Below are 25,255 nucleotides of genomic sequence, written 5' to 3'. Positions count from 1 at the left end.
CATTTGTGTATTTATTGTAAAGTGTCTTTTTATCTCAAATTGCTTGCGCACTAAGTATTTCTATTAGGTTTTAAAACTGTATGAATGTTACATCTGCAGTGTAAGTGATTCAGGGTGAAACTACTGCAGTGCTCATTACTGCACGGTGTTAGCATAAATATTCTTGAATTGATTGATTGATTGAATTGATTGAATTGAAATGATTGAATACCTTTATTGTCATTCAGACCTTACGGTCTGAACGAAATTTCGTGCCTGCAGTCATACATACAATCATACAATAATAAACAACAATAAACACAAATTAACACCACCACAGTGTATCCTCCAAGCACCTCCTCACTGTGGTGGAGGCAAAAATCTTAGGGTTACTGTCTCTTCCCTCCTCTTCTCCCTCTGCGCTGAGGCGATTCCCCACCGGGCGATGGTACCGACAGTCCCGCGGCTCACCGAACCCCGCAAACGGGCCGGTTCAAACACCGCGGCCCGGGGGTGGTCGAAGCTGCCGCCCTCCAGTCCAGCGTACGCAGCCACTGGCCCGCGGCTGAACCCCGGACTCAGGTCACCGCCTCAGAACGCCGTCCCAGCCACCGGAGCACCGTTCCAGCCCCGAGCCGAATCGCCCTCACGTGAGTACCGTTCTCCCTCGGGCTGGGCCACTCCGACGGGAGTGCCGTTCTCCCTCGGGCTGGGCCACTCCGACGGGAGTGCCGCTCCTCCCTCGGGCTGGGCCACTCCGACGTGAGTGCCGTTCTCCCTTGGGCTGGGCCACTCCGACGGGAGTACCGTTCTCCCTCGGGCTGGGCCACTCCGACGGGAGTGCCGTTCCTCCCCCGGGCTGGGCCACCCTCACGGGAGCTCAGGGCGAGTCCTGTCAGCTGCCTCCAGAGTCCCGAGGTCGCCAGCTCCGCCATTAGACCTCAGTGTAGACGGAGGCAGAGAAGGGGGATACGACAAAAAGCAATCTTTGGTGTGAAAATTTAGAATGGATATAAAATAAGTTACAAAGCAAGCAACTGAGAGGGAGAGGACGCATACTAGGGGGGAGAGTGCTGTGAGGCTCTGAGTTGCGGCTACAGTTATGTTTTTTCCATTTTTGATTTAAATTCAATGTAAAGCGGTTACTTCACAAATGGTAGTAAGCCAGAAGCTTTGTGGAATTGAAGAAAACCCTTACAATATAATAAATGCGTGGAGTTTTCATTATCAATGAAAACTCAAGAAATACTGAACAGAAACCAAAGGAAATTTCTGGCACAGTAGGGAAGGCAATGTGGGAATTCATCTTGTCATTGTGGTGTTCATAAAGGCTTTTGGAAGAAAGCATTTGGAGGAAGTAACAGTAAGTTATGAAATGGGCACTGCATCTCTCGGGCAATAGAACACAGCCGCCGAGTGAGCATAAAAATTATCAGATCGGGTCACATCTAACATGAAGTCAACAATCACACATGCTGTTAAATTGGTGTTCATTTTGGGAAGGAAACAAACATGTTACTGCTTTGGAGATGTGATATTAACAGGCTTGGAGAAGACATCATCACAGGTACCCATTAATCCCATATGCTGAAGTGATTCTACTGTGCACGCTTGGTTAGTGTGTTTTCCGATGAATGTTTTGCAAATAATAAATGGAACAATTACACCTGTTACCATGTCCAGTTGTACAAATCTGTCTAAAGCCTATTGGGTTTGTTCAATTACAAGGGAGCCTTTGCATCCACTTGTCAGCACAGACATCTGCTAGAGTGAGCAGGCGGACTAATGCGCTGCATTTGCTGGAGCAGAATATTGTATTGTATTCAATTTATTGTAATTATCTCATATTAGAGTCAACGAAATGAATTTTCCTTACAGTCAAGTATCATAAATAATAAATAAATAAAACATTAAAATAAAAATTCAAATTAAAAAAAAAAGCACAAACACAGAAGTCCACGACAACATAACCACAACACAGCACAGTGGCACCAAAGTTGAGGAAGGTACCATAATCCAGCCAGCCTCCCCGCCGATCTTCCCAGATGTTCACCCGTGGTCGGGGCCTCCCGAGCACCCGCAGTCGCCGCCACGGGCGGCCCAATGCTCAGGCCCTCGCGCCGGGATGATGGATCAGAGAGAGTACAATGGATGGAGTCAAGGCTGAAAGGCAGAATGAACTCAACCTCTGGATGTTGAAGCAAGAAAATTGAAGTTTTGGGACTCTCAATAAGGCCATGTTTAACATGTCCAAACAAATACAATGTACAATGCACAAAGTCAAACCCAGGTGAGCTACATAACCAAAACAATGGAATGTAAAGGCGAAGAGGTGATCAAACTATAATGGGCTGTTCAGTTTCCATGATAGCAATTGTTCCCATGAGAAATATTCAGTGTATTTAGACAGTGCTGTGATGAGCTAAAGGTCTCTGACTTCTCTGGAAAAACAGCAGAAAGTAAATCTGGTGAGCCTAGCAAGAAGATTCTGGGAGCCAAAAACATATATAACTTGTCAACTAGAACTGACAAACTGGATAGGATCACAGAATGAGAAGAGACCATTCAGCACATCATGTCATATACATATATGCACACACACACACATATGTGTTTTCTATGTTTAATGTATTTCCCTCTGGTTTTCAATTATTTTAATGACCTGTGGTATCTGCCATATGCTCTTCTCTCTGCTCTCTTGTTCCCCCAGGCTGGTCTGGTTTACATTCCCAACTCTTCCCCATTGTGGGAAAATATCTAGCTTGTAGCTAGATGTAGCTGCTCTTCTTGAAGATTGCCCTGGATGTCAAGCCAGCCCATGGTTCAGTTTGCCGAGACTAGATTCATTCCAATAATGAAAGTGATCAGAATTCCATTGCCTTTTTATGATGATAACGATTGTGAAGTTTGACCATTCTACCATCTTTGCGATTAAATGTGATACTTTCAAAATACGTGCTCCAAAATCTGAATCTGTGCTCAGTTCAGTCTATGAATTTTGGTTTGGTCTATCCAGGACATTTACTCAATGCACCTCGGTCCCCTCTCACAATCTGTTGGTTCATCGCCTCTGAATACAAGTATTCCACCTTTATTTATCTGAACTGCTTGCACTTACAACCCTCAATAACATACACGAATGTTGCTTGCTCAGTTTGATATACAAGCTTCAATTACACAATGCAATTCAACCGCCCATCATCTCATTTTAAACCCTCTCCTTTTTAGGGAGACAGCAGCTAACGAGAACTACTAAATGTATTAGAATTGCACGTCTACTGCGTAGATAACTTAAATGCTGGAACACGAAGGCCATCCTTACTTCAATCTAGGCCTTGTTGCATGCAAGAAATATTTAATTCCCATTTACCTAAATGCAACAAGACAATGACAACATATGGGCTGAAAAATAGCATGTAATTTTCACACTAACAGTGCTGGAAAATCCTCTGTGTGAGTGGGAACCGTTTTTTTTTCCAATACGTAGCTGAAGCAATATATATGAACTGAGTTGGTTGTTCATTAACTACCATGTGGTGCTTAGGGAAGGGAAATGTATCGACATCCCCCTCCTCCGGCAGAGCACTGACGCTCTCTCAGTCACTCCCAGCAGTAGGGGGCGCTGCCGCTGCGCCGAACTGTCCTGACTCCATTCCCTGAGGGGGGGCACATATGGTCGCTCGCTATGACGTCACAGAATGCGCCGCCGTGTGCTCCGTCTGGTTGCCGGGTGACGGGACTAGGCCGAGCCGCGTGTCCATGGCGCTGTTCTGTATTAACAGGTGCGAATGGGCTTCTCCCTCTTCACGTGGGAGGGAGGGGAAATGGGGGAGGGTGGTGAAGGGAGGCTTAAGGTGATGGTGTTTGGTGGGAAGTGTGGCAAAGGCGTAAGGGAGAGGTGGGGATTGGGGAGGAGGTTATGTGTAGAGTGGGCTGTTGAGAAGGAAAGATAAATCAGGCATGATTGAATGGCCATATGCTGCTCCAAGAATGTATGATCTCCAGCAACGTGCTGTCCGGAGGATGCTGTTTCCTCATCCTGCGCAGCCTGAAAGGATGACATTCAGCTTCCTAATTGCACTTTTAACTCTCCTCACATTCTAACCTCCATCCTTGGCCTCATATACTCTTCCAACAAAGTATAATGTTGGGGAACAGTTCCTAGTTATCTGTCTGGGCATGTTGCATCATGTCTTGTGATGCAATGTTATGTTCAACAATTTCAGATTGCTACATTTTTAATAATAATATCTTTTATTGTCATTGCACGTCAGTGCAACGAGATTTAGTGTGCAGCTCCACTGATGTACAAGAAAGGTAAATAAATACAATACATAAATAAGCAAGCTGAATTGATTGACGTGACCATCTGAGGGAGACTGTCCAAAGGGGGTGGGTGGGGGGGGGCACTCATTAGGGCCGGTTCAGAGCCGCTATAGCTCTTGGAATAAAACTGTTCCTGAGTCTGGAGGTTCGGGCGTAGAAGGCCTTGTAACGTCTGCCGGAGGGAAGTAGTTGAAACAGACCGTGGCAGGGGTGTGATGAGTCCTTATGGATGCTGAGGGCCTTCCTGAGGCACCGCGTGTGGTAGATGCCCTCCAAGGCTGGTAGCTCTGTCCCGATGATCCGCTGCGCTCTGTTGACGATGCGCTGAAGAGCTCTCCTCTCCGCCTCCGTGCAGCTGAGACACCACACAGAGATGCCATACGTTAGTATGCTCTCTGTGGTGCAGCGGTAGAACGTTGTCAGCAGCTGTTGGGGCAGACCAGTCTTTTTTAATGTCCTCAGGAAGAACAGTCGTTGCTGTGCCTTCTTGACCAGCGCGGCGGTGTTCGTGGACCATGTGAGGTCTTCTGAAAAGTGAGTGCCCAGAAACCTAAAGCTGGACACTCTCTCCACACTTTCCCCGTAAATGGAGATTGGGGCGTATTCTCCAGAATGGGACCTCCTGAATTCAATAATCAGCTCCTTGGTCTTGGAGGTGTTTAGTGCCAAGTTGTTATTGGCGCACCAGTCCGTCAGGTTCTGCACCTCCGCTCTGTAGTTTGTTTCATCATTTACATAATTATTCTGTCTGTGGCGCTTACCCAGTCTAAAGCATTTCCAGATTCTCGTATTACAGGTTTCCAGCATGCTGTGTTTGGTATTCACAGTTCCTGTGATTGTTTTCTCTCTCTTTATAGCCTTCAATCATTTTTGAGTGAACCCTTTCTCAGACAGATCAATGTTTAATAAACCAATCAGGTTGATGACACCAACTTGGATTCTCATTTGCTATTTTTTTGTAGACATTCCCAGCATTCATTTCATCTTCACCCTTGTTTGCAAATTATTTTCTGTCTTTTCCACTTTTGATATAAGGTCATTGTCCTGAAACTAACTCTGTTTCTCTCTCCACTGGAGCTGCCTGATTTGTTGAGTATTTCCAGCTTTTTTTCTGTTTAAAACTCTTAAAAGAAAATGCTGGCAGTTGCGAGCAGATTATGACAAGTAATGCAATTGTTAAAGCAAAGTGTGGACAGCTATTAAAATAAACAGCAACATAGTTTTATCCACAACAAACTTTGACTAGTGCATTATATACTAAAATATAGAATTTTGGCACCACTGGTATCAAACTATTTAAATATAAAATTAGCAGGTATACTATTACTTAATTAATTACTTATTAATTAACAGGTATACTAATACTATTACTTACATAATAGTATGTAAGTGTAAGGTGCATCTTTACACCTATGAAAACCCCCCAAATATTTTGGGGAAGGTAATGAATTATTGTAAGGAAACAAGGTCAAGATGATTGTGATGTTGATAGGTGATTATGTCTTAATCTTATTTTGTAGAATTTTTTTTTAGTGTCAGGTTACTTTAGCAAATTGTGGAAGTGCTTTGTCAAGGAATCTACATAACTCATACAAATGCAAGGCAGGAGATTCCCGACTGATGTGAAAATCTACTCGTTCACAGCTGGATGTAGAAGTGTAAATTTTCATCTCCAGCAGCTGTTGACTGTTGGCCTCTGGTTAATAACACCTGTTTCCTTTTTCTTTTGAATTCTAGGTATCTGGGTGATGATGAACCCACCAACAATCTCAATGATAAATCCCGATCCCAAATTTTACTCCAGAAGCTTCACCAAGAAGCCAAAGTCAGGCAACAGCAGCTAGGAATCAAGACTGGTACCACAAATGAACAAAAGGGAGAGAACAAGGAAAGTGAGGGTGTGCAAGACAGAAAAGGGAAAAGGAAAGCAAAGGAAGAGGCAGGAATTTCAGAAGAAGGCAGAAAGAAGACAAAGCAATTGGCGAGAGGCAACAAGGAAAGAGGAAGAAAACCAAAGTCCAAGCAAGGTGGTGATGCAGGACTTGGTACTGAGAACTTATTCCAGGAAATAGTCAAGATCAGTGGTGATGAAGCAGAAAGAAAAGGTAAATACATGTATCAATGCGCAAATGCTACCGGGCTTCCTCTTAGGTTGTTGATAGATATGGTGTAAAAAGTTTGTGCAATCCAGTGAATTGAATGCATGGCCTAAAACTTTAAAATTTTAACATTACATTAAACTGTAACGATACATTTTAACAAAATTTAAACTTTAAAAGTTTAAAATATTAATGATTTAGACGAGAGAATTAAATGTAACATCTCCAAATTTGCGGATGACACAAAGTTGGCTGGCAGAGTGAGCTGTGAAGAGGATGCTATGAGCTGCAGGGTGACTTGAATGGGCTGGGTGAGTGGGAAGATGCAGTATAATGTGGATAAATGTGAGGTTATCCACTTTGGTGACAAGAACAGGGAGGCAGATTATTATCTGAATGGTGTCAGATTAGGAAAGGGGGAAGTGCAACGAGACCTGGGTGTCTTTGTACATCACTCACTGAAAGTAAGCATGCAGGTACAGCGGGCAGTGAAGAAAGCTAATGGCATGTTGGCTCTCATTGCGAGAGGATTTGATTTTAGGAGCAAGGAGGTCCTATCGCAGTTGTACAGGGCCCTTGTGAGCCAACACCTGGAGTATTGTGTGCAGTTTTGGTCTTCTAATTTAAGGAAGGACATTATTGCTATTGAGTGCAGCGTAGATTCACCAGGTTAATTCCCGGGATGGCGGGACTGACATATAATGACAGACTGGACTTGTATTCACTAGAATTTAGGATGAAATGGGATTAAAAACATAATATTCTTAAGGGATTGGACAGGCTAGATGCAGGAAAAATGTTCCCCACGTTGGAGGAGTCTAGAACCAGGGGTCACAGTTCAAGAATAAGGGGTAGGCCATTTAGGACTGAGATGAGGAAAAACCTTTTCACCCAGAGTTGTGAATCTGTGGAATTCTCTGCCACAGAAGGCAGTGGAGGTCAATTCTACTGGATGTTTTCAAGAGAGAGTTAGATTTAGCTTTTGGGGGCTAATGGAATCAAGGGATGTGGGGAAAAAGCAGGAACGGGGTACTGATTTTGGATGATCAGCCATGATCATGTTGAATGGCGGTGCTGGCTCGAAGAGCCGAATGACCAAATCCTGCACCTATTTTCTATGTAAGTCCTTAAAAGAAGTGAAGTAAGTAAGCAAGTAAGTTTATTGGCCAAGTATTCACATACAAGGAATTTGCCTTGGTGCTCCGCCCACAAGTAACAACATGACATACAGTGACAGTTACGAATGACTCAGAAAACACTAAACATTAATAATAATAATAATACATTCATGATAAAACACCATTGATCAAGCATGTGAACCAACAAAATACCAGATCCAAGGGAGGCTACAGATTTTTGGTGTTAAGTAGAGCAACTACTCGTGGATAAAAACTTTTTTATATCTGGCTGTGGCAGCTTTGACAGTCCGGAGTCGCCTTCCAGAGGGAAGTGATTCAAAGAGTTTGTGGCCAGGGTGAGAGGGGTCAGAGATGATCTTGCCCGCTCGCTTCCTGGCCCTTGCAGTGTACAGTTCATCAATGGAGGGAAGGTTGCAGCCAATAACCTTCTCAGCTGATCGGACGATTCGCTGCAGCCTCCAGGTGTCGTGCTTGGTGGCTGAGCCAAACCAGACCATGATGGAGAAAGTGAGAACAGACTCTACGATGGCCGTGTAGAATTGGACCATCATTGTCTGGCAGATTGTGCTTCCTCAGCTGCCAGAGGAAGTACCTCTGTTGTGCCTTTTTGACTGTGGAGTCGATGGTAGTCCCCCACTTAAGGTCCTTGGAGATGATGGTTCCCAGGAACTTAAAAGACTTCACAGATGTGACTGTGGTGTTGTTGATGGTGAGTGGGGTGAGGGGAGGGGGAGCTCTCCTAAAGTCTACAATCAATTCCACTGTCTTAAGAGCATTGAGCTCTAGGTTGTTGCAATGGCACCAGGACGCCAGCTGTGACACTTGCTGTCTGTAGGCAGATTCCTCCCCATCCTGGATCAGTCCAATCAGGTTTGTGTTGTCCGCAAACTTGAGAAGCTTGACAGAGGTGTCTGTGAAAGTGCAGTCGTTGGTGTAGAGAGAGTAGAGGAGAGAGTACGCAGCCTTGCGGTGCTCCTATGCTGAGCGTTGGCGGGTCTGAGATGTGCTTTCCCAGCCTCACATGCTGCTTCCTGTCTGTCAGGAAGCTGGTGATCCACCGACAGAGGGGTTCAGGCACAGTCAACTCGGAAAGTTTGGAGTGTAGTAGCTGTGGCACAATGGTGTTGAATGCAGAGCTAAAATCAACAAACAGTATTGTGATATTTTTTGCCATGGCCTGCACAAGCCTTTCAAGTGTCTTCATGACTACAGAGGTCAGTGTGACAGGCCTGTAGTCATTAAGACAAGTAATCCTTGCCTTTTAAAGCAAATTAACAAGATAAAATAGGATATTCATTGTATTTTTTCCTAATTGTTAGTTGACTGTCTCACCCCGCACACCTCTGCCATTATTCCCACCACCATCATTCCTCCCACTAACCCCCCCCTCCCCCGGTTTCCTGATGTCTCTGGAGTCCCCATTCAATCAAGGAACATAGTTTGACCAGCCAGTTCGGGTGGATGTGATAGATCCTGGTTTGCTGAGGAGGAGCAAGTTCTTCTGGTGTCTTTAATCAGCATTCATACCATGAGCAAAACAGATTTTGCAGTGACATATCTCAACGATGTACAGAATGGCAACTGTTTGTCAATATGGCAGAGCAATTCAAAATTTACACTGATTGCATGAAACATCTTTTTTGAATTGTTTTGATGTAACATGCTGACATATCTGGTTCATATTCCAATTCATAATTTACCACTTCAGATGAAACTACTGATGATAAGGCAAGTCCTTTGGATGTATCTGGGGAACTAATTAAGTCGCAAGAGAAGGGGAATGAAGATTTGGGGAAAGCAGATCAGCTTGAATTGAAAGAAGAAAGTGCTCATAATGAGAATCAAACATCAGCCGCTTCCACGTCCACATTCGCCATCCTTGGAGGTTTTAAGAAGAAAAAGGTTGAAAAGGTAAATAAAATTCTGAAAAAAGTTTGAAAATAATCAACCTGAGGTATCGAAATTGCCCAGGCCAGGAATATTTGATTCCTGAGCACGTTTGAATGATAGAATTTTACTTTTTATATCATATCTGTGCTATCCCTACATGTGCAGGAAAGAACTGCAGATGCTGGTTTAAATCGAAGGTAGACACAAAATGCTGGAGTAACTCAGCGGGACAGGCAGCATCTCTGGAGAGAAGGAATAATGAATAATACATTATCCCTACATTTGTTATTTCAATGGTCAGACAATGGTCAGATTCTCACTTTATTTATTTATTTTATCTCACCGCTCACTTAACAATAAATTGTAGCATTTTCCTTATCACTGATGTCAGACTAACTGGTGTGCATTTCAGTTTTCTGTCTCCTCTAACCTTAAATAATGGGAATTACATGCCACTTTGCATTTTGGAACCTATAGAGTTTTGGAATATGGCAACTGATACAATGAATATCTGCATTGCCTGAGGAGATGGATACTCTACCTATATTGTCCCTTATAACTATTACATTCCTTTTTGCCCAACATGTATGGCTCATTTTAGCGTGGTACTGTGGTCAGTTTGTCATTCTCCCTGGAGTGTCTACTCTTGCCCACAAGAGCTGCTAAAATTAAGCTTCTATTGGGCAAGGGCAGCGGCTGACACTCCTCTTGTGCTGCCTTTTGGGACATGTCTTTGAGTAAGACATGTCCCAAAAGGCAGCACAAGAGGAGTGTCATAAGCTCCTGTCACGTTTGACTACCTTGTGGAGCAACGTCTCTGGGTAACATTTCCACCTCATGTTTTCCCAGAACCCTGGAGTTGCAACACTTGCAGTAGCTGTAGTCATCATGGATCGTGCTAAGCTTCCTCACATTCAGATGCAACACATCACCTTCCCTATATTGCTTCTCTCAATTAATTAATTTTATTATATGAAAAACGGACTGTTGCCATGGTCTCACCAAAGTCCATACAGTGCAGGATATTTGACTCAACACGCACTGCACACAGTGGTAAAATATGCAGTGCCTTAATAGAATCGACAGTTTATATTATCTGATTCCATATGTTGCTAGTGTGCTCTATGCATGATTGAGATTATGTCTCGTTTTTCCAATCTTTTTATAGTCATACAGCGTGGAAACAGGCCCTTTGGCCCAAACTGCCTACACCGACCAACATTTACCATCTGCACTTATCCCATCTGTCTGCATTTGGCCCATATCCCTCTAAACCTGTCCTATTTATGTGCCTGTCCAATTGTTTCTTAAATGTTGCAATAGTCCCTTCCTCAACTACCTCCTCTGGAAGCTCGTTGCATACAACCACCACCCTTTGTGTGAAAATTTTATCCCTCAGATTCCTATTAACTATTTTCCCCTTCACCTTAAACCTATGTCTTCTGTTTGTGAGTTTTGATTGGGAAAGCACATTGAATTTTACTACTTAACCCATGCTGGAAAAGATGATGGGTCAGGCTAGAGGAAGCTTTGTGTTATATTGAATCAGTGCTGTACTTGTCTTGGGAACATTTGATGGGACAGTAGAGAATTTGCTATGAATTTAGTTTTTGCATATACTTCAACTACAAGTGAAGAACCAATAGAGTGGGCATGACTCTGAATGTATATGATACACATACCTGTTGTGGTATGTTTGAAGAGGACAACACCAAAGGTGCATGATTGTCTTCAGTTCATTACTATCTTTCACAGCACAACGATGCAACTTCCTTCAAACCTGTCTGGTGTCACACATATTTGAACCTCCTTAATCTGGAGACAAATGGTAATGCTGGATTAAGGTAAATACTTAGGACATAGAAATTGAACCATGATTGTACTATGTTGTCACCCTAAACTTTATTATGTCTTCCCCAGGTTCAGCGGGTCTTACCCCAGTGGCTCTCCAAACCCACATTGGTTAACAAAGACATCAAGCAGAATCTTATAGCAGTTGATGCTGTCCCAGGAATCCACCCTACACTAATTCAAAAGCTTCAAGCAAATGGTATCCATTCTTTTTTCCCAGGTATGTTGGTGTTATGTGATAGAAATAATATTTAGTCCTTGGAGAGCTAGTGACCTTCAGTTATATGGGTATACTGGAGAAGTTGTCTTCCTTGCAAGCAAAGTTTAAGAGGTGATTTGATAGAGGTGTACATGGGCGGAAATCGCAATCAAAACATGGGAGGGGCACAATTTGGGGGGGGGGGGGGGCAGCTCAACTTAAAATTTCCTGTCCTTATTTTCAAACCCTTCTATGGTCTTTCCCTTCCCTATTCTTGTAATCTCCTCAAATTCTGTAAACTTACCTGAGCTGTTCCACATTATTTTCACCACTACCATCCATGCTTCTAACAGTGGAGGACCAAAGTTATCGAATCCCCTTCTTGTATCTCTCTGCTTGCCTGTGTACTTTTCTCTCCGTCTTTAACAAGATCCTTTAAGACTGTCTCCTTGTCCACTTAGCTTGGTCAACTATCTCAGTATCTCCTCCTTTGTTTTGTGTCACTGTTTGATTCCTGCACCCCTGTGCAATTCCTTGGGGTTTCTTGCAACGTTAAAAGCATGGTAGAAATGTAATCCCTTGGCCACACACTCATTTCAACACTGCCATCGGGAAGAAGGAACAGGAGCCTGAAAACTGGACATATTCTGTTGTGCTGCAGTAAGTAAGAATTTCATTGTTCTATCCAGGACATGACAATAAAACACTCTTGACTCTTGAATGGGTTACATAGGATATGTTTCAGTAGTTTTCAGATAATTCCATCTTCTGTTCTAGGTAGGTATGTTGGTTGAGTTCGTACATATTTGAATTACATTCCTAAATATAATTATGAATGGTCAATGCCTACTGAGTGGGGTATTGTTGGAGAATTAAATTGGAGAAGTTTCCAGAAAGGAGAAAATATATCTTGCAATTTCAGAATGTAACTTGAGAACTATCTGAAGAGATGGCACTGAAACCATTGTGTTAGCTGGGCAACTTTGGTCTCCACTGTATCACAGACATAATCCTTGTTCCCTCAACTCATCCCACCCCTATTCTGCAAATTTAAAACACTTATTCTCTCACTTCCCTAGTTCCAATGAAGAGACATTGCACAAAAGGGTTAATTCTTTCTCATCACAGATTCTGCCTGACCTGCTGAGTATTTTTATTTTATTTGGGATTCCAAAGAGATGATTTATCCTCTTGTATAATGTAGGGATATCAGAAAAAGGCAAGTGGAAATCTGGATCTCTCCCATCTGCCTGACTTGCATGGACAAAAAAAGTGTTAGGGCATTTGAAAATTTAAAATCAAAGATTAGTATATTTTTATTGGGCATTATTGGTATTGGTTTATTATTGTTGCATGTACCGAGACACAGAAAAACTTTTGTGTGCTTGCTCTCCGGTCAAATCATACCTTGCATAAGACCAATCAGCACATGTAGTACAAAGAGAAAAATAGCAGAGTGGAGAATATAGTGTTGCAGCATTATAGTGTTACAGTTACAGAGAAGCGCCCAAGGTCCACAATGCAGTACGTTGGAAGCTCAGCCCTACACTTTAGGTTATGCGAGGACCATTCAGATCTCTGATAATAGTGGGGGAACGAAGAAGCTATTCCTAAATCTGGTGGTGTAAGAAGGTGCAGATATTTGCTTTCAAGCTTTTGTATCTTCTGCCCAACGGAAGAGGGGATGACCGGTGAAAAGGGTGCAAGTATCAAAAGGATATGAAGCAATGGCTGACAAATAGTGGCAGAGTCAAACAACTGAAACTCCTGTTTTTACCACTGCCATTTGGAGGTTGAAACAGGGACACATCTCTTAATGTGTGAGCATTGCCATATTACACAAGATCAACATTATTGTTCCCACAAGTCCAAGTATTCTGTCCTTAACTTTGAAATGTTTATTCTAATTTGCTGTCTGCAGTTCAGGCTGAGTTGATTCCTGCCTTGCTGGAGAGTTCAAGACATGGGCTGATCCTGGGTAGAGGAGGCTACCGACCGAGCGACATCTGTGTGTCTGCACCAACTGGTAGTGGCAAGACACTGGCATTCGTTATTCCTATTATTCAGGTGAGCCTGGAGTTTTCCCTCTTTTTGTTTCCTGTTCCTTCTGTTGGAAATTACAAAAATGCACCCAGTCATTTTGTAAACTATAATTTACCTTGTTGATTGCTTTCTTCTTCCCACCCCCCCCCAATCCCCCTACCATAATCAGTCTGAAGCAGGGTCTCAACCCAAAACGTCAGCTATCCATGTTCTCCAGAAATTCTGCCTGACCTGTTGAGTTACTCCAGCTCTTGGTGTCAAGCATGTGCAGTTCCTTGTTTCTACTGCTGATTGTCAGAGTTGTTGGGGCAGAAGGTTGTTGGCTGGAAATTCGATCTGTTGACATGAACACAACAATCTCTGCTAAAATTGCAGTCTGGTGCTGAGAGTGCATCACACTATCAGAATCGTTATCTGCTGGATAAGATGACAATCAAACAGCAGTGGAGCTATCCCACTATCCTAGTTGAAGATTATGGCTCAGTTAAGATGACTAAAATACAGAATATTAGATTTTAGTTTTTGTTTTGTTTTTGTGGACTTGCTGTGTGCAAATTGGCAGCTCCATTTTTTCCTTTGGAATTTTGACTCAACTTCAAAAGCATTTCATTGACTGCAAATCACTTGAGGCAGTTCTATTAGAGGTGGTTCTGAAAATTGTTCAGAGCAATGTAAATGTAAATCTTTTTCTCCATTGGGATAGTTTCCATGATGTCTGACTAACATGGAAGATATAAAATCTGGATTTTAGTTTTGGTACTTATTTGGATAACAGCATTGGTCCATTCAGTTACGGTGTTGTTTTGTATCTATTTACAATTCCATAATGGAGGCACATATCTCTGGAGTGGGGATCGGGGTGTTTATTTAACAGTGAAGAACAGAGCTCAGGTCTCAACATTAAAAAATAGAAGCAGTAGTTGGCCATACAATATCTCATACCTGCTGTGTCCAGCTGTTTCTCCATCGCATATCCATGTGCCTATGCAAAGCCACTTAAAATCCCTTATTGTAAATGCCTCCAGCAAGGGCCCCAGCACCCACCATTCTCTCTTTTAAAAAAAACTTACCCGCACATCTCCTTTAAATGCTGCCGCTCTCGCTTTAAAGCTATGCTCTAGTATTTTTTTTCCACGCTGAGAAAAGGGTTCTGACTGTCCACCCTATCTATGCCTTGCATAATTTTATATACTTTCATCAGGTCTCCCCTCAACCTCTGAGGTTCAGAGGAAACAATCCAAGTTTGTCCAACCTCTTGTTATAGCTAATACCCTCTAATCCATGTAGCATTCTGATAAATCTCTTCTGCATCCTCAACAAAGCCTCCACATCTTTCTAATGGTCTAACCAGAACTGCTGACAATACTCCAAATGAAGACTAACCAAAGTCCTATAAAGCTGCCCTTATACTCAGTGCCCCGAACAATTATGTCTTTTTTACCATTCTATCTACTTGTATTGCCACTTTCTGGGAGCTATGGGCAAAGCTCGTCCCTCAGTGTATTAATGTTGCTACGAGTCTTGCCATTAACTGTATACTTGCCTTTTACATCTTGTATTTGTCCTCGCACATGTACGTTATCCCTTGATTTATCAATAGTCCATAACATCCTTCTGTCTCTGCCTACCTGTCTCTATGAAAGAATAAATTCCTTAACTTGAGCTGAACCGGCTTCTCACCTTGAGACTGTGTGGTAAACCAAGCAGGATCATTTCCAGTCCTCTAATATTGTGTAAACAGGTACTGGGATGGCAACTCAATAGAAGACATCATATTTATATTCATGATGATAACCCAGGGTAATTTGAAGTAAGGTTGAAGTGAGGTTACAACAGGAGGATCTATTATAGATGGCATTACTTCATGATTTTTCAGGTGGAAATCACATGTGAGAGCGACACAAAATGCTGAGTAACTCAGCAGATCAGGCAGCATCTCTGGAGAACATGGATAGGTGATGTTTTGGGTCAGGACCCTTCATCAGACTGTAGGAAGGTTTCGACCAGAAATGTCACCTATCCATGTTCTCCAGGGATCTTGCTTGACCTAATGCATTATTTGAGAATTTTGTGTCTTTCATTGTAAACCAACATACGCAGTTACTTGTATCTACCTGGTTGGGCGTTTTGGTTGCTGTTTCCAGGGAAATAAATATGCCTCCCTTACAATACAATACGGGTTTATTCGTCACATTGCACATAAAGTGCAAGTGAAATGAATATGTCAGCAGCGATACAATGAGAAAGAACACACAATACACAATAAAAATTTAACACAAACATCCACCACAGCATTCATCACTGTGGTGGAAGGCACAAAAATTGGCCAGTCCTCTTCCATTTCCCCCTGTGGTCGGGACCAGAGTCCAGAGCCAGTCCATAGTCGGCTCTTCCCCACCGGAGACCGCGGCTTCAGGCTGGTGTAGGCCGCAGGCCGGCGGTCGAAGATTTAAAGTCCGCGCCGCAGCCAGAAGCACCGCAGACCGCAGGGCCGGCGGTCGAAGCTCCCCTCCCAGGGGTGATGGAAAGTCCACGCCGGGCCCGCGGTATAAGTTGGCCGCGGGCCGGCAATTGGAGCTCTTCTTCCCCCAGGTCCCCCACGAGGGATCCCGGGCTGCGGACGCCGCGCCAGCTGGAACTCTGCAGATCGCGGCTTCAGGCTGCCGGCAGCCGCGGGCCAACGAATCGGAGCCCTCCCCTCCGGCGAGCCTCAGCGAGGGCTTGCCCGCTCCACGCCGAGAGTCCACGCTGCTCCCGCCGCTGAAGCCCCAGGCTCGTCTTCGGGAAAGTCCACGCCGATCCTTGCTGTTAGGCCACGAGGGAGGCGACCTGGAAAAAGTCGCCTCTCCGTGGAGGAGGCGACCGAAACGGTAGATATCAGAAAGTATGTTGAACTGAAAATCCTGTTTGGTCTGCAGGTTTTGGTGTTTGGCTGACTGATGTGATACTGTGATAAACAGAGAGCAGCAAATTAAAAGTAATTGCTTGCCAGTTGATTGCAACACTGCAGGTCATATTGTGTTGTAAACAACATCCTACAATGATCTGAGGTTCTAGCTGATCCAGATACACTGCCGAGCAGATATTACTTGCCTGTGCACCCAATGGTTGTGGAATCAAGAACTGATCCAGAGATCTGAGAACACAATTTTACATCACTGCTAATTAGATGAAAATTATCTGACACCTTAACTGTGTGTAAAAGTATACCGTGAAACAACTTGGGGTGAAGAGCAAAATTCACTTTAAATTATGGGCAATATGTATCCCTCAATGAGCTTAACTGTGGCAAAAAATATTTAATCATAATCACTGCCATCTGTAGATCATGCTATGTGCTAAATGGCTACCTACATTCTGACAGTGACAACAGTTCAAGTTTTTCACAAGTATTTCCGTTGGTTTAGAAAGTTCTGAAGTTGCCAGAAAGGTTCATAGAATGTAATTCGTCATATGTGTTGATTCAGTACAGCACTTCCGAATAAACTTTGGCTACATTTACAGGCTTTGATGGACTGTTCCGTGTGCAGAGTTCGAGCCCTGGCCCTACTTCCCACAAAAGAACTGGCTCAACAGGTAAAGAAAAGATGCAGCTCATTTCCTTTGCAATTATTTTACAGAAACATGAAAGCAATGGGATTTGCACATTGTTTTAACAAGCTGTATGTGGGGATCGGCAAACAGCTAGTGTTTTTTATATCCCAATCTATGACAGAGTGGGGAAAGGTATGGGTTAGAATTACAAAGCTTGCCCATGTCTTTGCAAAAAGCTCAGAGCAAAGTTCCAAAGTGAACAACAATTATCTAAGCTCTGTCGTGTACCTGTAGACCTCTGATCACCACAGTCAAGTGATGAATGGCCCAGGAAGGAAAGGGAACAGAATATTGTCAGGGCGGGAAAAATATAAATGGTTGCTTCATAAAATTTAGTTCCTCCCATACTCATTGAATTTGTCAACGGGAAATGGTACAACAATTGAACTTGTTGCACTTTCCAGTATAGTTGCTGGTTTTCTGTTGTTTGGATTCTTCAAATAAATCTGCAAGTAGTTTACAGGAGCTACCTACTGTGGTTGTCTGCATGAAAACATAGTAGTTCAACCTAAAGGCATTGACCAGCTTTTCCAGATTAGGAAGTCTGCTTTTGTAAGTGGCAACGTTTGGCAACGCTCCCATGGTGGGTTATTCGGGTGGTGTAAGGAGCTCCAACTGTTGAATGTCTGCTTTAACAGGGACAGATGGATGCTTTTATGTTTTCCACAAGTGACGTCAAAAGAAAAGTCACCACCAGTCATCTCAGTCTCCTTGATGAATGTTTGCTATTTTATCTGTTCACAACTGCACATTCCATGTGTGCTAATTCCCTATGGAGAAATTGATAAGACGGGAGTTTAAGAAACCTCCCATGATATCAAATGATTAATATTAAAAATGCAAATAATTCAATTCCCTTTATTTAAATGATTATCATCTTCAGGTGTTTAAAATTTTCAATACCTATGTTGAAGGCATGGATTTAAGAGTAGTGATCGTTGCTGGACAAAAAACATTTGCTATGGAGCAGTCCTCCCTTGTTGAGCATTCGTAAGTATTTCCAACTAATGCATGTTTATTTTGAGATATTTTACTGACAGTAAAATTCTGAAATTCCAATATAAGTAGCAGAGAAATGGATTTGTGTCTCAGGAATGTATAGGTTCAGGTAAGTTTTCATTGCAACTGACTGTCTCTGTGTCTCTGTCTCTGTCACTGTCTCTCTGTCACTGTCTCTCTGTCTCTGTCTGTCTCTCTCTCTGTCTCTCTCTCTCTCTGTCTCTCTCTCTGTCTCTCTCTCTCTGTCTCTGTTTCTGTCTCTCTCTCTGTCTCTCTCTCCCTCTATCTGTTCAGGGTACCATGCAGTTTTGCAGTTTTCTCTGAGGATTGTAGAAGTACAGAAGGTTAGAGAGAAAGTAGGGGTAATTGTTGAAAGGTGATGAGTCAAAATTGAGATGTCGGGATTTGTCTGGGTGACAGTGGAGGTCTTTTGGACTTGGTAGGACAGAGTAGCTGAGGTTTGGTGTGCTGAGGTTTACAGTAAAGTAAAGAATGAAAGGCTGACGGAGAGAACACCGAAATTCTGATCAGAAATGACTCAGTAGAGTGCAAACAGATATACCTGGATAGGGGTGAAGGAGGTCAATGTTATAAAGAAGAATAGAATGTCCTCTGGAAGTAAGTGTTCTGAATCCGGAGGTACTTAGTTGAGTAAAGAGCTAGAAGCACCGGGTGGATAATAATATCCTGAAGGTGAACAGAGATATAAATCTAGTTAACCTGAATTCCCAACTTTGCTTCATTAGTTTACTCCATTTTTGTTTTAGAAAAGGCTATGGGTTTCAATAACATTGATAGCTCCTGTTGTCTGATGAACTTGTGCTTGTAGTTGCAATGTTATCATTGAGGACTTGAGATTCCTTACTGCCCTTTTCCTACTTTCCTTGCTACAGGATTGTGGGTTACCGCAGCTTGGCGGATATTGTCATTTCAACTCCAGGGCGACTGGTTGACCACATAAACAAAACAGAAGGATTTAGTCTGCAACATCTCCGGTACCTGGTAAGTGACCCAAGTTCTTGGCTGATGTTTCTCAATAATTGCAACTTTCGTCTTCCTCTTGTGAAAGCATAACAGATCCAGCTGATCAATTCACAAATGCTCCTCTCCCACTTTCTCCCCAAAGTTTCCAGTGTTCATGTGACTTGAGGTTGTTGAAAGTTTGATTATGAGAAACATCACTTGTGATTTTCATCTGACACCTGACATCGGCTTCTGTCTGGATAACAGCAGTGCATGCGTTTCTCCTGAAGAATGATTCAAAATAAAGCATTTCCCTGTCTTGCAGCAGTGTATCAAAGATCACAGACAAGATAAATGCAAGGATTAAAGCTAGTAATCTATTGTGTGGTTGCTTTGCAGATTATTGATGAAGCAGATCGGATGATTGACAGTATGCACCACAATTGGCTGAACCAGGTGGTGAAGGCCGTGTACAAAGTAGATGGACATTCAGCGGCAGATGCCCTGTTCCAAAGAGTGGAGCCAGGAGTCTGCACGGCTGTAAGGTAGGGTTTGTGGCTGAGCTGGCCATTAATGATAGCGTTGGGGCAGTGGATGGAGCTGGTACAGGAACAAAATGGGTTCCCTAGGGCAGTGGGGCGGGTAGAAGGCAGCATATCCTTGTGAGAGAGGCTCCTGTGATTATACTCGGGCCAAAGGAGGGTTCTCTGGTGCACCTTGTGAGTTGGGCCCATTCTCCAGCTGAGGGCTTGGGGTGCATAGTTGGGTTTAAAAGCAAATTGTTTTTTATTTTGAAAAAGTACCCTGTACTTTTTAAAAAAAAAGTCAAGTGGTTGGCATTAATTTGTCCTTTCCCACTGTAATGAAACAGCCAGAATATAATGCAGATATAAAGATTAAAGGCTAGTTAGCTCTTTAAATCTCTTCTTCCCACATACCTGGAAAATCCATATTTCTAGGGCTCTATCCTGTTCATAAATGTTGAATGAAGTTTAACTTCATGCATGTAATCAGAACGTATCATTATCCTTCCACCTAAAGTAATTTGTTGTTTTCCTTTGCCTTTGGGTCTTTTGATTTAGTCATCTATTTCCACTTTACACCTTCGCCAAATTGTTTTTGAAAGTTAGTTGCTATGATATCAAGAATCAAGAGAGTTTTATTGTCATGTGTCCCAGATAGGACAATTAAATTCTTGCTTGTATTTACTGAGTATCTTTGTCTCCTTAACATCCCAGAGAGAAAGGCTTAAAGCATGTTTGCTTGGTTAGGTGGTTTTCATTTCTCTGCTCTGCTCTGCGCCAGCATAATCGAAGTTGACCATTGTACCCAAGTTATTCCTTAAAGGCCCTGTCCCACTATACGAGTTTACCCAAGAGCTCTCCCGAGTTTAAAAATAAATCAAACTCGTGGTAAGTACGTAGAATGTACGTAGCGGGTACGTCGGAGCTCCGACGTCACTTAGCGGCTCGTAACGCTAACGGCAGGTACTCTGGAAACGCGGAAAGCTCGTGAAGTTTTTTCAACATGTTGAAAAATGTCCACAAGAACCCCGAGTACCTACGAGCGGCTATTACCGTAATTCTCCGAGTTCGAATCAGGGGAAACCCGGGAGAACTCTTGAATTACCTCGTACAGTGGGACAGGCCCTTTGCATTAAAGACTTGAATTATATCCACACTCAAACTGCTTCGAGAAATCAATGCCATTTTCTATTATATCCTGAATTCATGACTCGTAGAATTAAACCTCATGTTGCTTCCTTCATGTTTTACAGTACAAATTGATCTTTTGAGGGACCTATGGCCAACCTTGTTTTCCAAATTAGCTACCAGTAATCTGTACAGAATTTAAAAGTTTGAATAACAGTTTGGCATCTTTAGGCCACATGAAAGTGTGTAGCTATAGCTTCTTCATTTCCATTCTCTGTTAGTCAATTGTGAGAAATCATGCAGGGCAAACTGAATCACAGACTATTTGACCTAATTTGGGTGGGTTTGTTGCATGACTGACACTGGTGTGCATCAGGTGATAGTCTTTTATCCAACACAGCTACTGTCTAATGATGTTATTTTAATTCTGAAACTTACTATTCATTTCTGCTGTTGAAATGTTTAGTGGAAATTCTGCAGTTTTATCTCTATGGAAATTAAATACACAAATTATGACACATCCTAATATGCCCAGTGGGGAGAGGTGAAGTGTGTATCATATTTCCTGAAACTGATTACACCATAGTTCATTCAGTTTGTTGACGCAACAAGTATATGTGGTTCATTAAGTTTACTAAGATCTGAGGATCTGTTAATTACACTGTAGTCATTGCATTTATTATTATTTGGGCATCCACGTTGTAGTGAATTTCCACATTTGTTTAACATCTATAGTCAGCAACACAATGAACAGGTTTGCTTCATTTAAAGAGAAGGGGTGGGAGATTAAACCTTCACATAGTCCGCCCTGTTTAAACAAATGCAATCAACCCGGCGTGCACAATCAAATAAGATCAAAAAGAACAAGTTGTCCTACAACTTTAGGCTGTGCACGCCATATGCAAGAAGAAGATTTAAAGAGGAAGTGGTTGCATTTCTATAGCACCTTCGTGACATCAGGATACACTAAAGCATTTTTCACGAAGTGAAATACTGGTTTGTAAGTCAAGTCATTTTTGTAATGCAAGAAACACAGCGACTCATTTAGATGCACAGAACTCCAGCAAACAGAAATGTGGTACTAACCAGATAAACTATTTTAGTGATGATTGATTGATTGATTGATTGATTGATAGAATTTATTGCCACACAACCAGGGTCGGTGGAATTTTGGGTTGTCAGCAGCGGTACAATAATAAAGAACACACAACCACAATAAAAAAATATAATACAAACATCCACCACAGCATTCATCACTGTGGTGGAAGGCACAGAACTTGGCCAGACCTCCTCCATTTTCCCCATAGGGAAATTTTCCAATATTTACTCTTCAATGATTATTGAAGAGTAAATATTAGCGATTGACCTAAGGCAACAAGTTTGCTCTTATCGAGAGAAGATTATTAAACTTTTTATCTGAGAGCATTAGTTTAGTTTTTTACTTTACTCTGGGATGAATTGGAAAAGTTACATTTTTATTGGACACACAATTTTTTAAATTTCAGCTCTTTTGGTTTACTTTTATTATGCAAAACAGAACAATTGGGTTTAGAATTTGCGATGAGAATAACAATGGTAATAATTTGAAATCTTTCTCTGAATTGCCTTTCAACATAATTTATTTGATAAACAGGCACAGGTTATTAAAAATGCACCGGGTTACATGAAGCTTGTGGTTGTTTATCTGATAAAATATCCAGAATAAAGTTGATAGGTTTAATTCAAAGTTCAAAGTTCAAAGTAAACTTTATTGTCAATTCAAATAATGCAACAAGTAGTTACACAGAGGATTGAAATTGCGTGTCCCCATACTCCAAATGTGTAAGTAATATTTATAACACAGACAGACTATATACCAATAAAGATAGACAATGGACATATACATTATATAATATATTCACAGTGTGCCAGAGTGTAGTAACATTTTGAGGTATGTTATTAAGGTGCAATAATAAAAGGTGCAATATAGAAAAGTGCAAATAGCATACTGCAGACATTGAGTTAAAGTTATTTTGACAGTCAGTTGGTCTTTGTTTGTGTAATGTTCATGGAATTTTCTTGAGTGTGTTGAGTAGTTTGATGGCCTGAGGGAAAAAGCTGTTTTTGAATCTGGTGGTTTTGCTCCGCATGCTGCGGTAGCGCTTGCCGGATGGTAGGAGGGTGAACAGTTTGTGTGCTGGGTGGGTGGTGTCTTTGATGATATTGGTTGCTCTCTTGCGACAGCGAGATGGGTATAAGTCCTGGATTGCTGGTTGGGGTGATCTGGTGATCTTCTCCGCTGTCCTCACCACTCTCTGTAGGGCCTTCTGGTCAGCAGCAGAGCAACTGCCATACCAGACTGAGAGACTGCTGGTAAGAATGCTCTCAATGGCACCCCTGTAAAAAGTGGTGAGGGCAGAAGGGGGGAAGTCGGCTCTCCTCATCCGTCGAAGGAAGTGGAGGCGTTGCTGTGCTTTCTTGACTAGGGAGATGGTGTTGGTGGACCATGTCTGATCATCTGTGATGTGCACTCCCAGGAACTTGGTGCTTTTCACAGACTCCACTGCACTGCCATTGATGGTGAGTGGGGTGTGTGCTGTCTGTTTCTTCCTGAAGTCCACAGTTATTTCTTTTGTTTTATTGACATTGAGTTGAAGGTTATTGATGTCACACCAGTTGATGAGTTGTTATACCTCCTCTCTGTAGGCTGAGTCGTCATCGTGGCTGATGAGACCCACCACTGTTGTGTCATCTGCGAACTTGATGATGTGGTTCGAATTATGTTTGGCACAACAGTCATGTGTCATCAGCGTGAACAACAGAGGGCTCAGCACACATCCCTGTGGGACCCCGGTGTTCATGATGGTGGTCTCTGATGAGTTTTTGCCAACTCTTACTGTCTGTGGTCTGTCGGTGAGGAAGTCCAGTAACCAGTTGCATAGTGGGGTGCTGATGCCTATTTCGCCGAGTTTATTCACCAGGTGTTGGGGGATGACTGTGTTGAAGGCGGAGCTGAAGTCGATGAACAGCATCCGCACGTAACTGTTATTGTTTTCCAGATGAGCCAGGCTTAGGTGGAGTGCTGTTGCTATGGCATCATCAGTGGAACGGTTGGGACGGTATGCAAACTGGAATGGGTCAAGTGTAGAGGGGAGACTGGATGTTATGTGGGCCTTGACCAACCTTTCAAAGCACTTCATCATGATGGACATGAGTGCTATGGGCCGGTAGTCGTTCAGTATTGAGGCTGGGGATTTCTTGGGTAGCGGTATGATGGTGGTGGCTTTGAAGCATGCTGGTATGATGGCTTGGCTCAGAGAGGTGTTGTAGATGTCAGTGAGAACATCTGTGAGTTGGTCAGCACAGTCTCTGAGCACACGCCCCGGTATGTTATCAGGACCTGCAGCTTTTCTGGGGTTCACCTTGAGTAGGGTCCTCCGCACATCAGCTGGGTCCAGGTGAAGTGTTACATGGTCTGGGCAGGGAGGGGCTTTTGTTGGTGTGGTGGTGTTGTCCTCAAACCGGTTGAAGAAGATGTTAAGTGTGTTGAGGAAGTCTGTGTTGTCCTCGCACGGTGGGAGTGTTGGCCTGTAGCCGGTGACAGACTGGATGCCTTGCCACAGGTGCTTGGGGTCCTTAGTGTCTGTGAAGTGTGCTTGAATTTTCTGTCCATAGACACGCTTGGCTGTTCTCACGCCCCGGTTCAAGTTGGCCCTAGCAGTACTAAGGGCGTCTTTGTCCCCGGACTTGAAAGCAGCATTCCGTGCTCTCAGGAGCTCACGTACCGCCCTGGTGAACCAGGGTTTGTTGTTGGCCCTCGTGGTGAAGTTTTTGATGACGGTCACATCTTCCATGCATTTGAATATATATCCAGTCACAGATTCAGTGTATTCCGTCAAGTTGACATGATGGTTGGTAGTGGCAGCCTCCCTAAAAACGGTCCAATCTGTGCAGTCGAAACAGTCTTTGAGAGCTGAGGTGGCTCCCTCTGGCCATGCTCTGATCTGCTTCACAGACGGCTTGTTCCTGGTCAATAGAGGTCTGTAAGCTGGAATTAGCATAACAGAGAGGTGGTCTGAGTTCCCCAGGTGGGGATGGGGAGCAGCTCTGAATGCCTGTCTGATGTTGGTGTAGACTTGGTCGAGTATGTTATTTCCCCTGGTTGCAAAGTTCACATGTTTGTAATAATGTGGTAGTACTGTCTTCAGTTTGGCCTGATTGAAATCGCCAGCGATTATGTAGACAGAGTCCGGGTTAGAGTTCTGCATTGAGCTGATAGACTGATACAATGTAGACAGTGCGTCCTTTGTGTTCGCACTGGGTGGAATGTACACAGCTGTGATGTTGATGGCTGTGAATTCCCTTGGCATGTAGAATGGTCGGCATTTAATTCTCAGAAATTCTATATCCTCAGAACAGTGGCTTGACACAGTTTTGGCGTTTGTACACCAGTTGTTATTGATGAAAATGCATATACCACCCCCCCGAGATTTACCGCTGAGAGCATGACTCCTGTCCGCCCGGAATGTTGTTAGTCCGTCC

At 43.0% G+C, this 25,255-nt stretch overlaps 1 protein-coding gene across 2 annotated transcripts in view; it reads left to right on the top strand.

The window, feature by feature from the left end:
• The first annotated feature begins 3,675 nt into the window (after nt 1–3,675).
• ddx51 (DEAD-box helicase 51) overlaps nt 3,676–25,255 on the top strand; it is a 33,308-nt gene continuing 11,728 nt past the window's right edge. Inside the window, exons 1-9 of one of the 2 annotated variants that reach the window (XM_033043473.1) lie at nt 3,676–3,761; nt 6,043–6,332; nt 9,252–9,454; nt 11,354–11,504; nt 13,405–13,550; nt 17,031–17,102; nt 18,004–18,110; nt 19,013–19,121; nt 19,482–19,627. In XM_033043473.1, the coding sequence (XP_032899364.1) occupies nt 3,739–3,761; nt 6,043–6,332; nt 9,252–9,454; nt 11,354–11,504; nt 13,405–13,550; nt 17,031–17,102; nt 18,004–18,110; nt 19,013–19,121; nt 19,482–19,627 (1,247 nt within the window). In that variant the 5' untranslated portion in view covers nt 3,676–3,738. Of the gene's footprint in view, nt 3,762–6,042; nt 6,411–9,251; nt 9,455–11,353; nt 11,505–13,404; nt 13,551–17,030; nt 17,103–18,003; nt 18,111–19,012; nt 19,122–19,481; nt 19,628–25,255 lie in introns of both variants that reach the window. The other variant, XM_033043472.1, reaches the window with a different exon arrangement.

This window comes from Amblyraja radiata, chromosome 25 (genome assembly GCF_010909765.2).
Source record: "Amblyraja radiata isolate CabotCenter1 chromosome 25, sAmbRad1.1.pri, whole genome shotgun sequence".
In the NCBI taxonomy this organism is placed as follows: Eukaryota; Metazoa; Chordata; class Chondrichthyes; order Rajiformes; family Rajidae; genus Amblyraja; species Amblyraja radiata.
This window is presented reverse-complemented; position numbering and strand designations above follow the sequence as displayed.